The sequence below is a fragment of the Urocitellus parryii genome, chromosome 3, assembly GCF_045843805.1.
Source record: "Urocitellus parryii isolate mUroPar1 chromosome 3, mUroPar1.hap1, whole genome shotgun sequence".
Classification (NCBI taxonomy): domain Eukaryota; kingdom Metazoa; phylum Chordata; class Mammalia; order Rodentia; family Sciuridae; genus Urocitellus; species Urocitellus parryii.
The window spans coordinates 14,983,119-14,997,489 of NC_135533.1; the positions used below are offsets into that span (position 1 = coordinate 14,983,119).

Genomic DNA, 14,371 nt, shown 5'->3' on the forward strand with positions numbered 1-14,371 from the left:
AAGGGACAGATGTCCTCAACTCATTTTCTCTCTTTCTCAATAAGGAGGCATTCCTTTGGAGAGGACCAATATATGTTGGGGCATCTCCTTTTATTCATCTTTCTAATTTCTGGGATGTACCAAAGTAGAGTAGGACTGAAGTCAGTCAAGACTGGAAACCGTTATTCACCAGATTGTGCCTGATGAGTTCTTTAGCAAATTCAAAGGATGAAGAAGCATTGTCCATCAAGCTTTTGAGTTCTGCCTGAAAATTAAAAATCAAAGATTTATGAAAATAGCAAGTGTATAGTTCTTATTCCACATATTTATACAATGATTTATATTTTACAAAGAATTTAATATGCTATTTCATTTGATTCTCATGACTCTATCAGTGTAATTATTATTCTTCACATTTTATAGACAAGAACAGTGAGGCTTATAAAAGTAAAGAGTCTTGAAACTCATACTAAGCAGCAAGTTTGAAAAATAGCACCCTCACGTCTGAAAACTCCTAGAGTAAAACTTTTCTCTCAGTGCCAACAGTGATAAGGTGGCTAACCTTTAACAACTAAGGTTGATTCTTCAAATTGACCCACATCCTGATTCTCGTGGTTACTCCCTCCTTCCTGCTAAACTGACTTTTGTTTACATAACATAATCCAAGTGTCTTTTCCCTTGTGTCTTATTATTTCCTAGGTCTTCTCTTGTCCCCTTTACTCACTCAAGGACAAATGGTCAGGGCTACATAGTAGCCTGCTGAGAAATTCTGTCTTTAATAATAATAATAATAATTCCTTAATTCCTATTTCTGTGAAGTTTAAATAAATTAGCCAGTTAAAAGAAGAAAAAAAAGAAAAAGAAAAACAAATGGTCAGTATTTCCACAGTGTCTTCACTAAGTCCCTAGGTTTATTATCCCCTTTCTCAATTTTCTGCTATTTCTACCTTAACAATCCATATTTTTAAAAATTTCATTAGCTTTTTAAGCTACATATAACATTTAGGATTCATTCTGACATAGTTATAAAGGCATGGAACATAATTTGCTCCAATGCAGTCTCCTTTCTCTCTACTCCTCCCACCTTCTGTTCCCCTCTACTTTACTGATTTTTTTTTTTTTTTTTTTGTACTGAAGATTGAACCCAGGGGCACTTAAACACTGAGCCACATCCCCAGTCCTTTTTTATATTTTCTTTAGAGACAGGGTCTCATTGAGTTGCTTAGGATCTCGCTAAATTGCTGAGGCTGGCTTTGAACTTGTGATCCTCCTGCCTCAGCCTCCTAAACCACTGGGATTAAAGGCGTATGCCATCACAGCTGGCTCTACTCTACTAATCTTTCTGTTATTTACTTATAGTTTTTTGCAAAATCCATATTTTTGAGTAATCTTCCTCTATTCTTTTCTACTCCCATTAGTGGATAATTAAGATTTTTCTGTATAAAATTGTTGAATTCTTACTAACCTCTACAAACTCACTCCACTTGATCTCAGCTGGGAGTGTACATCTTTTTAGCAATCTCCACGCCCTGCCCCCCATCTTGTTTCCTTTTTGTGGTAGGGATTGAACCCAAGGCCTAACACATGCTAGGCAATCACTGTAGCCGTGAGCTACACCCTTATCCTTTTATTATTTTATCTTGAGACAGTGTCTTGTTAAGTTGCCCAGGCTACCCTCAAATCTTAAATCCTCAGCCTCACCAATTGCTGGGATTATATAACCACACCCACCAACAATCCTTTTTTAATCCCTTCTTTGTCCACCACAGCAATTCAAATTTTGGGATAATACTAGGCTAGATTAGCAGTGGGGTTTTTTTTAGTCCTTTTGGACTCAAAATCCCTTTTATACTCTAAGGATCTCAAAGGGCTTTTGTTTATGTGAGTTATAGCCATTTACATTTATCATAAAAGAAATTAAAACAAAATTTTAAATATTTGGTTAATCAAAAATAGCAGTAATAGGGGCTGGGGTTGTAGCTCAGTGGCAGAGCGCTCACCTAGTATGTGCAAGGCTCAAGGTGCTGGGTTCGATCCTCAGCACCACATAAAAACAAATAACTATAATAAAGGTATATTGTGTCCAACTACAACAACAAAAAATATTTAAAAACAATAGCAATAATAACCCCACTACATGTAAACATAAATATTTTTTATTTTAACAAAATGATATTTGCCAGCAAAAATTTGGTGAGAAAAGAGGCTCTGATTAACATTATCTATGAATATGCTTATTACTGTCTGGTTTAATACAAGATGAATAAGCTGGCAGGACCAGCAGGGACCAGAGGTAAGACAAATGAGCTGCCCAGGACACATGGAAGGAGGCACTTTGTGCGAGTGGTGTGAGCGCCCACACTTAAACTCCATTCCCAGGCAGCCCATCTGCCTCATTCTGTCCTGGCCCTGCCTCAAAGGCTCCAAGACATGGGTCAGGGACCCTTGGGCTCTCAGATAACATTTTTTAGAATTTTTGGGTTTTGGTGGGTACCAGGGATTGAACTCAGGGGCACCTGATCACTGAGCCACATCCCCAGCCCTATTTTGTATTTTTATTAGAGACAGGGTCTCCCTGAGTTGCTTAGGGCCTTGCTAAATTGCTGAGGCTGGCTTTGAACTTGTGATTTTCCTGCCTCTGTGTCCAGAACCTCTGGGATTACAGGTGTGCACCATCCACGCCCGGCCCCAGATAACATTTTGATGACCAGTAGGCTAGATTATTCAAATTACTGCTCCCACTGGGGGGGGGAACCTAAAAACAGAGAAATTATTAAAAGATTTTCTTAAGCATGCCAAAGAGATGACAAGGAAAGAGCTGTCAGGTCAAAATGAAGGAAAAAGAATAAATCCAGAGAAGTAAGAAAGCATGGCTATCATATTTCTCCCTGGATGCCCACCCACTCTATAAAATTAGAACTTTTAATTGATAATCTGCCCAGGCAAGAAGGACAAAAAAACAAAGCCTAGGGCAAGAACAAGGTGGGAAATCTAACAGGAGACCCTTCTCACAATCATCTGGGACTCCAAAGAGCCACACTGGTAAAGGAAGGATGGAACAGAACTAGAATAAGCCTTGCACAGAAATACAGCTCAGTTAGAATCCAGTGTACAGTTAGGGACTCTTTGTTCTTAGCTTTGGTTTAAGGTGGGCTCGGTCTCAGAGTTCTACCAAGCACTTGGTGAGAGAGCACATATTCTTTTTTTTTTAATTTTTTTTTATTTTTTTAGATGTTGATGGACCTTTATTTTGTTCATGTAATTTTATGTGGTGCTGAAAATCAAATCCAGTGCCTCACACAGACTAGGCAAGTGCTCTACCACTGAGCCACAACCCCAGCTCCAGAAAATATATTCTTTAAGGAGGAAAGTGTCTTCATTGCAGGTGTTAAGTTAGTCCTATAAGTAATTTTTCAAATACTGTGTCCAGCACACAAAGATAACCTGAAATAGGGAGAAACTGAATTCCATAAGGAAGAATCAGGAGACACAAACCATATAAATTTCAGAAATTCAAACTCTGAAGCTCAGATCACAAAACACCCATGTGACAATGTTTAAGAAAATAAAAGGTAAAAAGGGGAAATACTAGAGAATGATAGGTCAAATTATATTTGTTATAGTGTGAGCATGTATGAATATATAATAAAAATCCCACTATTATCTACTATAACGCACCAATAAAAATATGGTGCAGTGGCTCACAGCTATCATCCAGCTTGAGAGGCTGAGGTGGGAGGATCATGAGTTCAAAGCCAGCCTAAGAGATGGAGAGGTGCTAAGCAACTCAGATCCTGTGTCTAAATAAAATACAAAATAGGGCTAGGGGTGTAACTCAGTGGTTGAGTGCCCTTGCATTCAATATCCAGTAACCCCCCCAAGAAAAAAAGCGGGGTAAAAAAGAAAACAAAAAATAAGCACTAACAAAGAAAACAGGAAGCTGAGAAAAACAAAGATTATTTAAAAGCAAAAACTTAGTGACAAATGTAACAAAGAAGTGTAAAACTTATCTTCTGAAAACTATGAAACATTGTTGAAAAAAATTAAAGAACATCTACATATAGGGGAAAACATTCTATATTCATTGATTGGAAGACTTAATATTGTTAAGATAGTAACAATCTCCAATTAATCTACAGACTCATTGAAATCCATACTAGAATTCTAGTTGAGTTTTCTGTAGAAATTAACAAACTAATTCTAAAATTCATATTGAATTGCAAAAGACAAGAACAGCCCAGACAATGTTGAAGGAAAACAAAAGCAAATTAGAAGAACCCACACTTTCTGACTTAAAAATTTGCTACAAAAGAACAGTAATCAAGGGCTGGGGTTGTGGCTCAGTGGTAGAGCGCATACCTAGCATGTTCGAGGCACTGGGTTTGATCCTCAGCACCATATAAAAATAAATAAATAAATGAATGTTTAAAAAAATAAATCTAAAAAAAAAAGAAGAAGAGTATTGGTGTAAGAGATAAACATATAGAATGATGAAACAGAATTGAGTCTAGAGATTAAATCTATGTACCTGTCTATGGTTATCTGACTTTTAACAGGGATGCCAAGAATGTTCAATGAGGGAAAACAAATGGTTCTGGGACAACTGGATATTCACATGCAAAACAATTGTATCCCATACCATATACAAGTATTAACTTGAGATGAATCAGAGCCCTAAATCTAAGAGCTAAAATTATAAAACTCTTGAGTTGGGGATGTGGCTCAAGTGGTAGCATGCTCGCCTGGCATGTGGAGGGCACTGGGTTTGGTCCTCAGCACCACATAAAAATAAAATAAAGATATTGTGTCCACCTAAAAAAACTAAAAAGTAAATATTTTTTAAAAATTATAAAACTCTTAAGAGAAAAATGGGGGTAAATCTTCATGATTAGATTTGGCCAAAGATTCTTAGATATGACACCCAAAACACAGCAACACAAGAAAAAAATAGACAAGTTTGACTTCATCAACATTTAAAACTATTGTGCTTCAAAAACCACTATTAAGAAATTGAGAGCCAGTCATGATGATATACTCCTGCTATCCTAGCAACTTGGAAGGTGAGGCAGGAGGATTGCAAGTTCCAGGCAAACCTCAGCAACTTAGTGACCCCTGTCTCAAAATAAAATATAAAAAGGGCTTGGGATGGGGCTCAATGGTAGAGTGCCCCTGAAATCAATTAACAGTATGGGTGGAGTGAAAAAATAAAAAAAGAAAATGATGGGTTGTGGCTATAGCTTAAGCAGTAAGACACGTACCAAAGTACATCTACAAGGCTCTGGGTTCAAAACCCAGTGCAAACAAACAAAACAGAACAATATCATATACACACACAAGAAAGAGAGAAAGAAAATGAAAATGAAAAGACAACTCACAGAATGGAAGAAAATACTTGTGATTCATATATATAACAAAGGACTGGTACCTAGAATACATAACTGTACCTCAATAATAAATATTGAACTGCACCTCAATAATCAAAAGACAACTGAGGTCTGGGGCTATAGCTCAGTGGTAGAGCACTTGCCTAGCACGTGTGAGACACTGGGTTTGATCCTCAGTACCACATAATAAATAAATAAATAAATAAATAAAGATATTATGTCCATCTACAACTAAAAAATATATTTTTTAAAAAAGACAACTGAATTTTTTAAATAACTTGAATAGATATTTCTACAAAGAAGACATACAAATGGCCAATAAGTATTTGAAATGATGCTCAACATTATTAATCAACAGTAAAATGCAACTTCATACCCAATAGAATGGTTAGAGTCAAAAGTCAGGTAACTATTGGCAGGGATGTTGAAAAATCAAAACCCTTCTACACTACTGGTGAGAATATAAAACAGTGCAGTTACTTTGGAAAAATAGTCAGGCAAATTCCTCAAACAATTAAATATGGAGTTACCAAATGACCCAAAATTCGACTGTAAGTATGTTACACTCAAGGGGGATGAAAACTGATGCCCAAACAAAAACTTGGACAAAAAGTTTATAGCAGCATTATTCTTAATAGGCAAAAGGTGCTAACAACCCAAATGTCCATCAACCAATGATGGAAAAACAAAATGTAGTATATGCAAACAACTGAAAATGATTTGGTCATAAAAATGACATCCTGATATATGTTACAAAATGATGAACCTTATAAACATTATGCTAAGCAAAAGAAACTAGTCATAAAGACTGCGTATCATACAGCTCCTTTGTATGGAATATCTAGAATAGGGAAAGACATGGATATAGAAAGTAGACTAGCAGTTGTTTGGGGATAGGAAAAGAGGGGTTGATAGTTTAAAAAGATGGTATTTCTTTTTGAAATAATAGAAATGTCTTAAGATTGTGATAGTTGCATATAACCTCTTAATATACTAAAAACCATTGAGTTTTACACTTTAAAGGATGAAATGTATGTTACGTTAATTATATCAATAAATCTGTTTAAAAGTAAAACCATAATTAGAAAATGTAGGTTATTATATCTATGTTAAAGTAAAAATGACCTTTATAAAAACATGACACAAATGCTAGAAACCATGTTAGAAATAGTCTGAATGAAACAAGTCCTTTTATGTCCAAATTTTCTGTTTTTCTATTTAAAGCATATATTGGTGTTTTGTCTTTTCTAATTTACCAATTTTTGTCTTTTAATTGGAGAAAAAAACCCTTTTAAGAATGATTTTTTTAACTTTATTTTATTTATTTATTTTTTATATGGGGCTGAGGATTGAACCTGGTGCTTCACACATGCTAGGCAAGTGCTCTACCACTGAGCCACAACCCCAGCCCCCAAGAATGATTTCTTAAAAAGAAAGAAAGAAAGAAAGAAAGAAAGAAAGAAAGAAAGAAAGAAAGAAAGAAAGAAAAAAAGAATGGTTACTTAAGATACAAGATATTAGCCGTGTGCAGTGGCTCATGCCTGTAATCCCAGCAGTTTGGGAGGCTGAGGCAGGAGGATAGGGAGTTCAAAGCCAGCCTCAGCAATGGTGAGGTCCTAAGTAACTCAGTGGGACCCTATCTCTAAATAAAATACAAAATAGGGCTGGGGATGTGGCTCAATGGTTGAGTGCCCCTGAGTTCAATCCCCAGTATACACACAACACACACACACACACACACACACACACACACACACACACAAGATATTTTTGATTTAAAAAGCAAAAATGGCTTTTAGAAGATAATATCAAAGAATATGATATTGGGATAAGAAATTATATCTTAAACAAGAAACAGAAGCACTAAATGTAAATAAACAATAAAATTGACTATTTTAGCCTGCAAAAGATTTGCTAATAGCTAATATTTACTGCAAGTTTACTTTGTATATCAAGTTATGAACTTTATAAACATCATTTAATCACCACAACAACCTTCAATGAGTCAGTATTATAATTTTCCTTACTTTACAGATACTGCTTAAATAAGTTAAGTATTTTATCTAATGCAATACAGCTACTAATCCAGGATTTAAATTTGGGTCTGATCCCAATCTCAAAATCTTGATTCTTACAAGATGTGTTCCCAGTTTGGAAGAAAAAGTTCCTCAATTCTTTATCCTCTGAAACCGTGGTTTTCTCCGTTTTTTTTTTTTTTTTTTAAACCAACGTCCTAAATTCAAAGCTTCTATTTCTTCATCATCTGCTTGTCTTCCCTTCTATCACATCCTTTACAAGAATTCCCAAATTAGGCTATTACTCACTCCCTATTTCCTTGCAAACTGGCTTCAAGCCCCAATAGTAATGATTTCCTAATCAGAAGGGAAATGTGGAAATCCTGGTACAGGTTGAGCATCCCTAATCAAAATTATATATATATATTAAAAAGAAAGAAAGAAATGCTCTGAAATATGAAACTTTTTGAGTACTGACATATGTTTCAGATTAAGGCTGCTGAACTGGTAAAGTCTATGCAAATATTCCAAAATTCAAAAAAAAAAAAACAAAACTATGAAATCTTAAAAACTTCTGGTTCCAAACACTTTGAATAAAGGATACTCAACCTGCAATAAAATCAAATGGCCTTTTTGCAATCTTCATCTTAATGATCTCTTTTGCATCTCCTCCTCCTTAAAATGTAATTCTTCTTGTCAGTCATACTTTTAGTTTCTCATTCAACCAACATACAGTTGGCATTAACTGTATGCATACACTGTGCCTGGTCCTGAGACACAAATGTGAAAAAACTCAGTCCTTGCTTCCAGTAAGTTTATCTAGATTGAAGATAGTAGTAACTATCAAATGATAAGCATGATGATAGAGGCATGTTTACCAAGAGCAAAGAAGAAAGAACCTTAAATTTGGTGTAAATTTTAGTGATTAAGTCTATAGACTTTACAGTTAGACAGACATGTGTTTGAGACCTGAATTTGCCACTTATTGTGTTAGCTGTATAATCTTGGGCAAGTTATTCAAAGTACTTTAAGAATTAAATCAATCATTACAGATTATTTCAAGACAGAACAGATTATTTTAAGAACAGAAAACTACTAGTTTTTTTTGATTGACTGACTGATATATAATACAGAACTCATTTTACTAGTTACTAGAAGAATGCCTGATTTAATCAGAATGCTAGGTATGGTGGCACACGCCTGCAATACCAACAATTCATGAGGCTGGTGGCAGAAGGATTGAAAGTTCAAGGGCAGCCTCAGCAACTTAGTGAGGCCTAAGCAATTTAGTGAGACCCTGTCTCAAAATAAAAAATAAAAAGAGATTGGGATGTGGCTCAGTAGTTAAGCACCCCTTGGTTCGATCCCCAGTTCCAAAAAAAAAAAAAAAAAGAGCCTGGTTTAATAAGATTATCAAAATTAAATAAAATCTATATCCTATTGCTGCCCCCAAAATGTGTTTTTTGTACTCTCCATCCCACATACTTTCTCCCCCACTACTAAACATTGTTTTACTCAGGGTTGAATCTCCGTCAGTGTGAAGTGTGTATAGTACTCCTTGTTAGACATTTTTTCCCAAAATTTGCTTTGATACAGTTTATTTGCTGGCTTAAATATCTATTTATACATCTATATGTAGATTCAGAACATCCTATTATCTATCTACCTAAATGTACACACACACTATATACACATACACACACACGTGTGTGTGTATGTGTATATAGTGTGTCTGTGTATGTATCTATAATGTTAAATTACTTTATTTAGTTAAGATGTTATTAAAATTATGTTTTATTTAAGATATGTTAAATAAAAGGTGATGATAACATATGGCCTCCTGTTTTCTCTCAGTTTCCTATAAAAGGAGGTTATAACAGCCTTTATCCATAGACTTGTCAGGAAAATTAAATAAAGGATATGAAGTGTTATACACAGTGCCTATAAGTTAACCAATTTCTAAGTATTTATAAAATGTCTGCATGTTTATGTCTTGGAGTAGCCTTAAGGAGAAGCTGAAGTGTACTAAGCCAAGAAGGAAGGGGGTCATTGCAGCAGTGAGAATGGTGTATGTAAAGCTATGGCAAGAAGAGAGGAGGGCATGCTCATCAAGTTCAAGGACTAGAGTCAGGAAAACTATTCAAAGGGCAAAAATAAAGCTGGGTGCCATGGCACACACCTGTAATCCCAGCAGCTCAGGAGGCTGAGGCAGGAGGCTCTGGAGTTCAAAGCCAGCCTCAGCAAAAGTGAGCATTAGGGCTGGGGTTGTGGCTTGGTAGTAGAGCACTCGCCTAGCATGTGTGAAGCCCTGGGTTCGATCCTCAGCACCACATAAAGATAAGTAAATAACGGTATTGTGTCCACACAACTAAAAAAAAAAAAAAAAAAAGCGAGGCTCTAAGCACTTCAGTGAGACTCTGTTTCTAAATGAAATACAAAATAGGGCTAGGGATATGGCTCAGTGATTGAGTGTCCCTGAGTTCAATCCCTGGCCCCACCCCCACAAAAAGGGGGCCAAAATAAGAGGTGAGGAACTCTTGTACTAGAGCAATAACAGAAGAGAATGGGGGGATTGATAAAAATAAATATCTAGAATAAATAACTGATAGGAACTGATGGGTGATTATATGGAGATGAAGAAGAGGGTGACATATATCCCTGAGGTGGTTTACTGGATATATATTGGTGATATTCAACCACACAGCTACAAACATATTTTAGAGGAAGAAGCTAACTCATTTGGTTTTAAACATATTTAGGTTAACATAAGGCATCTACAAAATTATCTACAATATATTAGACATAACAGAATTCAGAAGCCAAAATTTTTAGAACGCTATGTGATAAACAAAAATATTTATACAATTAGGTTCTTATAGAATCATCCTGGCAATGACCAAGGGATATTAGAGATAACAGAGATTAATGAATAACTTAGAAAATATAAAGTAACTCAAATCAGAGGTAAGTCAATTAGAAACATTTCCATCACTACCTCAGCTGCTTTGCCATTGTAAAGTCGAAAATGATTACAGGCTTTAAGATTGAGTGCGATGGTACTATCGGGAATTTGCTGGAGGTAAACAGCCAGAACTTCTTGAGACACATCATAGTAATCCAACTTGTAGTAGCAAAGGGCCACATAAACATTGAGGGCAAGGTATTCCCTATTAAAGAAAAGAATTAACAGTTAACAGTTCACAGAAATGTCAAACTACAAACATCAAATGGACAACACAGCAAAGAGGACAGGTGAAGAGTTTGCCTGTAAGAAAGGCAAGATACAGTCAGCACATTTTTTCTCCTTTTGCATTGTATAATATTTGGGTGTTTCAATATAAATAGAGTAAAAGATGGAAACTAGAGAGCAAGGGAGCTGGGCGCGGTGGAGCATGCCCATAATCCCAGTGACTTGAGAGGCTGAGGCAGGAGGATGACAAGTTCAAAGCCAGCCTCAGCAACAGCAAGGTGCTTAGCAACTCAGTGAGATCCCGTCTTTAAATAAAATACAAAATATGGCTGGGGAGGTGGCTCAGTGGTAAAATACCCCTGAGTTCAATCCCTAGTATCAAAGAGAGAGGGAGGGAGGGAGGGAGAGAGAGAGAAAGAGAGAGAGAGAAAGGGAAAATTTCAGAATGTTCATATTGAAAAATTAACACAAGCTATAACTGAACAGGAAACAAATAGGCACTCCATATAGAGAACAGAGAAGGCAGGTGGGCTTGATGACTGGAAAGGGGAACAGGCCGGAGACTTCAAAGGCAATGCAAAAGAGGGGAGGAGAAAGGTGGATGAGACATTTTAGAGACTGGAAAGAGGCCAAGGGTAAGTGATAAAGTTGGAATGTTAATTCTTTAAAATGGTTTGTTTCTAATTTTATCAGCAAGTTACCTACAATGTAATCACATCCCTGAGATTGACACATCTAGACCATGCATTTCCAAAAGGGGCAATATCCCCACCAGAGGGGCAAAGTTGGTCTTTATAGGAGAGTGAAAAAAAATCATACTCATTTTGTGGGTAAAACATAGATATACATATAGTACGTTAACACATAGAAACACATTATTACATATATAAGACATACATATATATAAGCATATTAAAATTTCATGGGGGTGGCAATCGGGATGAAACAATGTCTACAAAGTCTCCTTAGAAGGACGATAATGAAAAAGGTAGAGAAATCCTGATCTAAACAATCCCTAAGGAGTTCATAATCATGCCAGATTATCAACTAAACAGATTTGAACCCGTGGTGCTACTAGATCCAAAGGACACTAGGTCCTCAGCCAAACTGAACATAAAAGAAACTAACAAAATGAAAGACATTTCAGGTAAGCACGAAAGCACACAGACCTGTTATCTAGCAGTATCCGCTTATATATATCAATAGCTTCTTGGTAATGAGAACGCATGTAGTGGATTGAGGCCAAACTGAGTTGGTCTTCTGTAATATCCTGAAGATTTTGATGAAAATTCATCAATTTTTTCTCATCATTAAACTAAAATTGTGAGAGAGGGAGAGACATGTAAGATTCATATTAGCGTACAGTTAGAGAAATCAATACCTCTTCTGGATACCATGTTTCCATTTTCTATTTCCCTTAGGCTCTGTGGCTTTCAGTCTTTCCAGAGAAAGAATGTAAATAGCCTCAAGACAGAGCCTTGGCAAAGAAAAGCCTTTTTATTTTTACTTTCTGTACCGGGGATTGAATCCACGGTGCTTTCCCACTGAGCTATATCCCCAGCCCTTTTATTTTTTTTATTTGAGGCAGGGTCTCACTAAATTGCTGAGGCTGGCCTCAAACTTGCAATCCTCCTGCCTCAGCTTCCCAAATCACTGGGATTACATGTGTGCATCACCCTGCCTAGCTGGAAAGTCTTCAACTTACAGTTAATATTAATTACCTAATCCTCCACCCTCACCCACTTACCTTCCTTTTGTCTTTCTTTATATTTTCTTTCTCTCCAACCCCCGCACCCCGAATCTCTTTGCCCTCTTCCTTTAACAATTTATCTGGTATTTTGTATCTTTCTTCTTGGTGCACAAAATGTAATCAAAATGTATTTCTCATTGAGCAACTTAGTGATCACAATTTTTAATTTTCTGTTCTAGATTTTTTTCCATCCTCTCTTTAGTTACTATGTATTTTGTTTTGGGTGTCAGAATTCCATTCCAACCTTGTATGCTTATTTTACTAAGTGGTAGTTGCAAATAATAGCTGCCTTTGCTTATACTTGGGATAGAACAGATATATTTTTAAAAATATATATTTTATTTTTTAGGTGTAGTTGGATACAATACCTTTATTTTATTTGTTCGTTTTTATGTAGTACAGAGGATCAAACCCAGGGTCTCCCACATAAGGGCTCTACCGCTCAGCCACAACCTCAGCCTCAGAACAGATAGATTTTGATAGTGACCCTTTATATATATGTAGATTGCTCACTCCTGCCTGGTGTAAAATTGGCTTATTTGCTTAAAAATTTTTAAAAGAATCTGTTTCCACAAAACAATAAATTCTGAAGCTCATCTCTAGTTTGGTCAGTGACATATTACAGATAATATTTTCTTTATGGTGGTAGATATTAATTCCAAGGCCTCATCCATGCTAGTTCGAGCTCTCTCACTGAGCTACATCCCCTGTCCCTATTACAGGTAATTTTGTAAATTACTGTTTAATTTGTAAAATAAACATTAGTTATCAGCTAATGAATGCCCATACTATATTCTATAGACTGTATTCTAAAGTCTGTCTTGGAAAGGTCTTTATTGAGTCTAATTTTTCTTATCTGCCTGCACTCTGCTTAATTTATAATACATATTAAAAAAAGTTTCATGGGGCTGGGGTAGTTCGCTTGCATGAGGCACTGGGTTAGATTCTCAGTATCACATACAAATAAACAAAATAAAGGTTCATCAACAACTAATTTTTTAAAAAGTTTCAAATGATACTATTTCTCGAGGCATAAAAATTATAAAACAATCCAATTGAGGAACAATAGGAAAATGAATTATGACACATCTGTTAGACAGAATGTTGTGAAGACATTCAAGTACAGGACAGAGTAGTGAGGTTCCAAATTAAAATGTTGTTATAGGACAAGATTAGGGGGGAAATGGAGACAACCTACTCCATCTACTTAATCTTCAAATCTACAATTTGCTGCATGTAGAAATAGGAATTCAGAGTTTTAAATTTTTTAATTTTTCAAAAGAAGCCAGAGGGCTGGGGATGTGGCTCAAGCGGTAGCGCGCTCGCCTGGCATGCATGCGGCCCGGGTTTGATCCTCAGCACCACATACCAACAAAGATGTTGTGTCCGCTGAAAACTAAGAAATAATAAATAAATATTAAAAATTAAAAAAAAAAAAAAAGAAGCCAGAAATAAAGTGTTTGTGTGACATACCCTATTTTTAAATGTAAAAAGATTGGAGTGCTGTTTTAGAAACACATCTGTGGTGCATTCTCAGCCCATGAGATACCATTTACAATCTCTTCTATAGAATATCTTGTGACATGGAAAAATGTTTGAGACATTTTTAAGTGGAAAAAGCTGGTTATAAAACAGTATGTGTGTGTGTGTGTGTGTGTGTGTGTGTGTGGAACCAAATTTGATAATATTCATACATTTTTAAAAGATATGATTCTTTTAAACTAGAAGAAAAGGGAACAAAATACCATAGTGTTATCTCTAAGTGGCAGACTTATAGGAAATCTTGATTTGTGTTTGTGTGTGGTGGGGTGTGTGTGTGGGGGGGGTGTGTGATTTTTAATGATTTTCTAAAAGCACAATAATGAACATTCATTATTTTTGTCATCAGAAGAAAAACAATAAACTATATTTCTCAAAAGTGAATTAAAGATTTCAACTTTTATTAATGATGGAGTAGCTTTATAGCATATTCCTCTCACCAAGAAAACTAGAAAGGCTTGAAAACTATTAAATATCTGTGTAAATTTTTTTTTGAGGCCATTGTAAATGGGGT

At 35.8% G+C, this 14,371-nt stretch overlaps 1 protein-coding gene across 1 annotated transcript in view; it reads right to left on the reverse strand.

The window, feature by feature from the left end:
* Ift56 (intraflagellar transport 56) overlaps positions 1-14,371 on the reverse strand; it is a 66,257-nt gene that overhangs the window by 35,767 nt on the left and 16,119 nt on the right. Inside the window, exons 6-8 of the mRNA XM_077796684.1 lie at positions 11,738-11,883; positions 10,374-10,545; positions 170-244 (exon numbers count right to left, since the gene is read on the reverse strand). Of these exons, the coding sequence (XP_077652810.1) occupies positions 170-244; positions 10,374-10,545; positions 11,738-11,883 (393 nt within the window). The remainder of the gene's footprint in view (positions 1-169; positions 245-10,373; positions 10,546-11,737; positions 11,884-14,371) is intronic.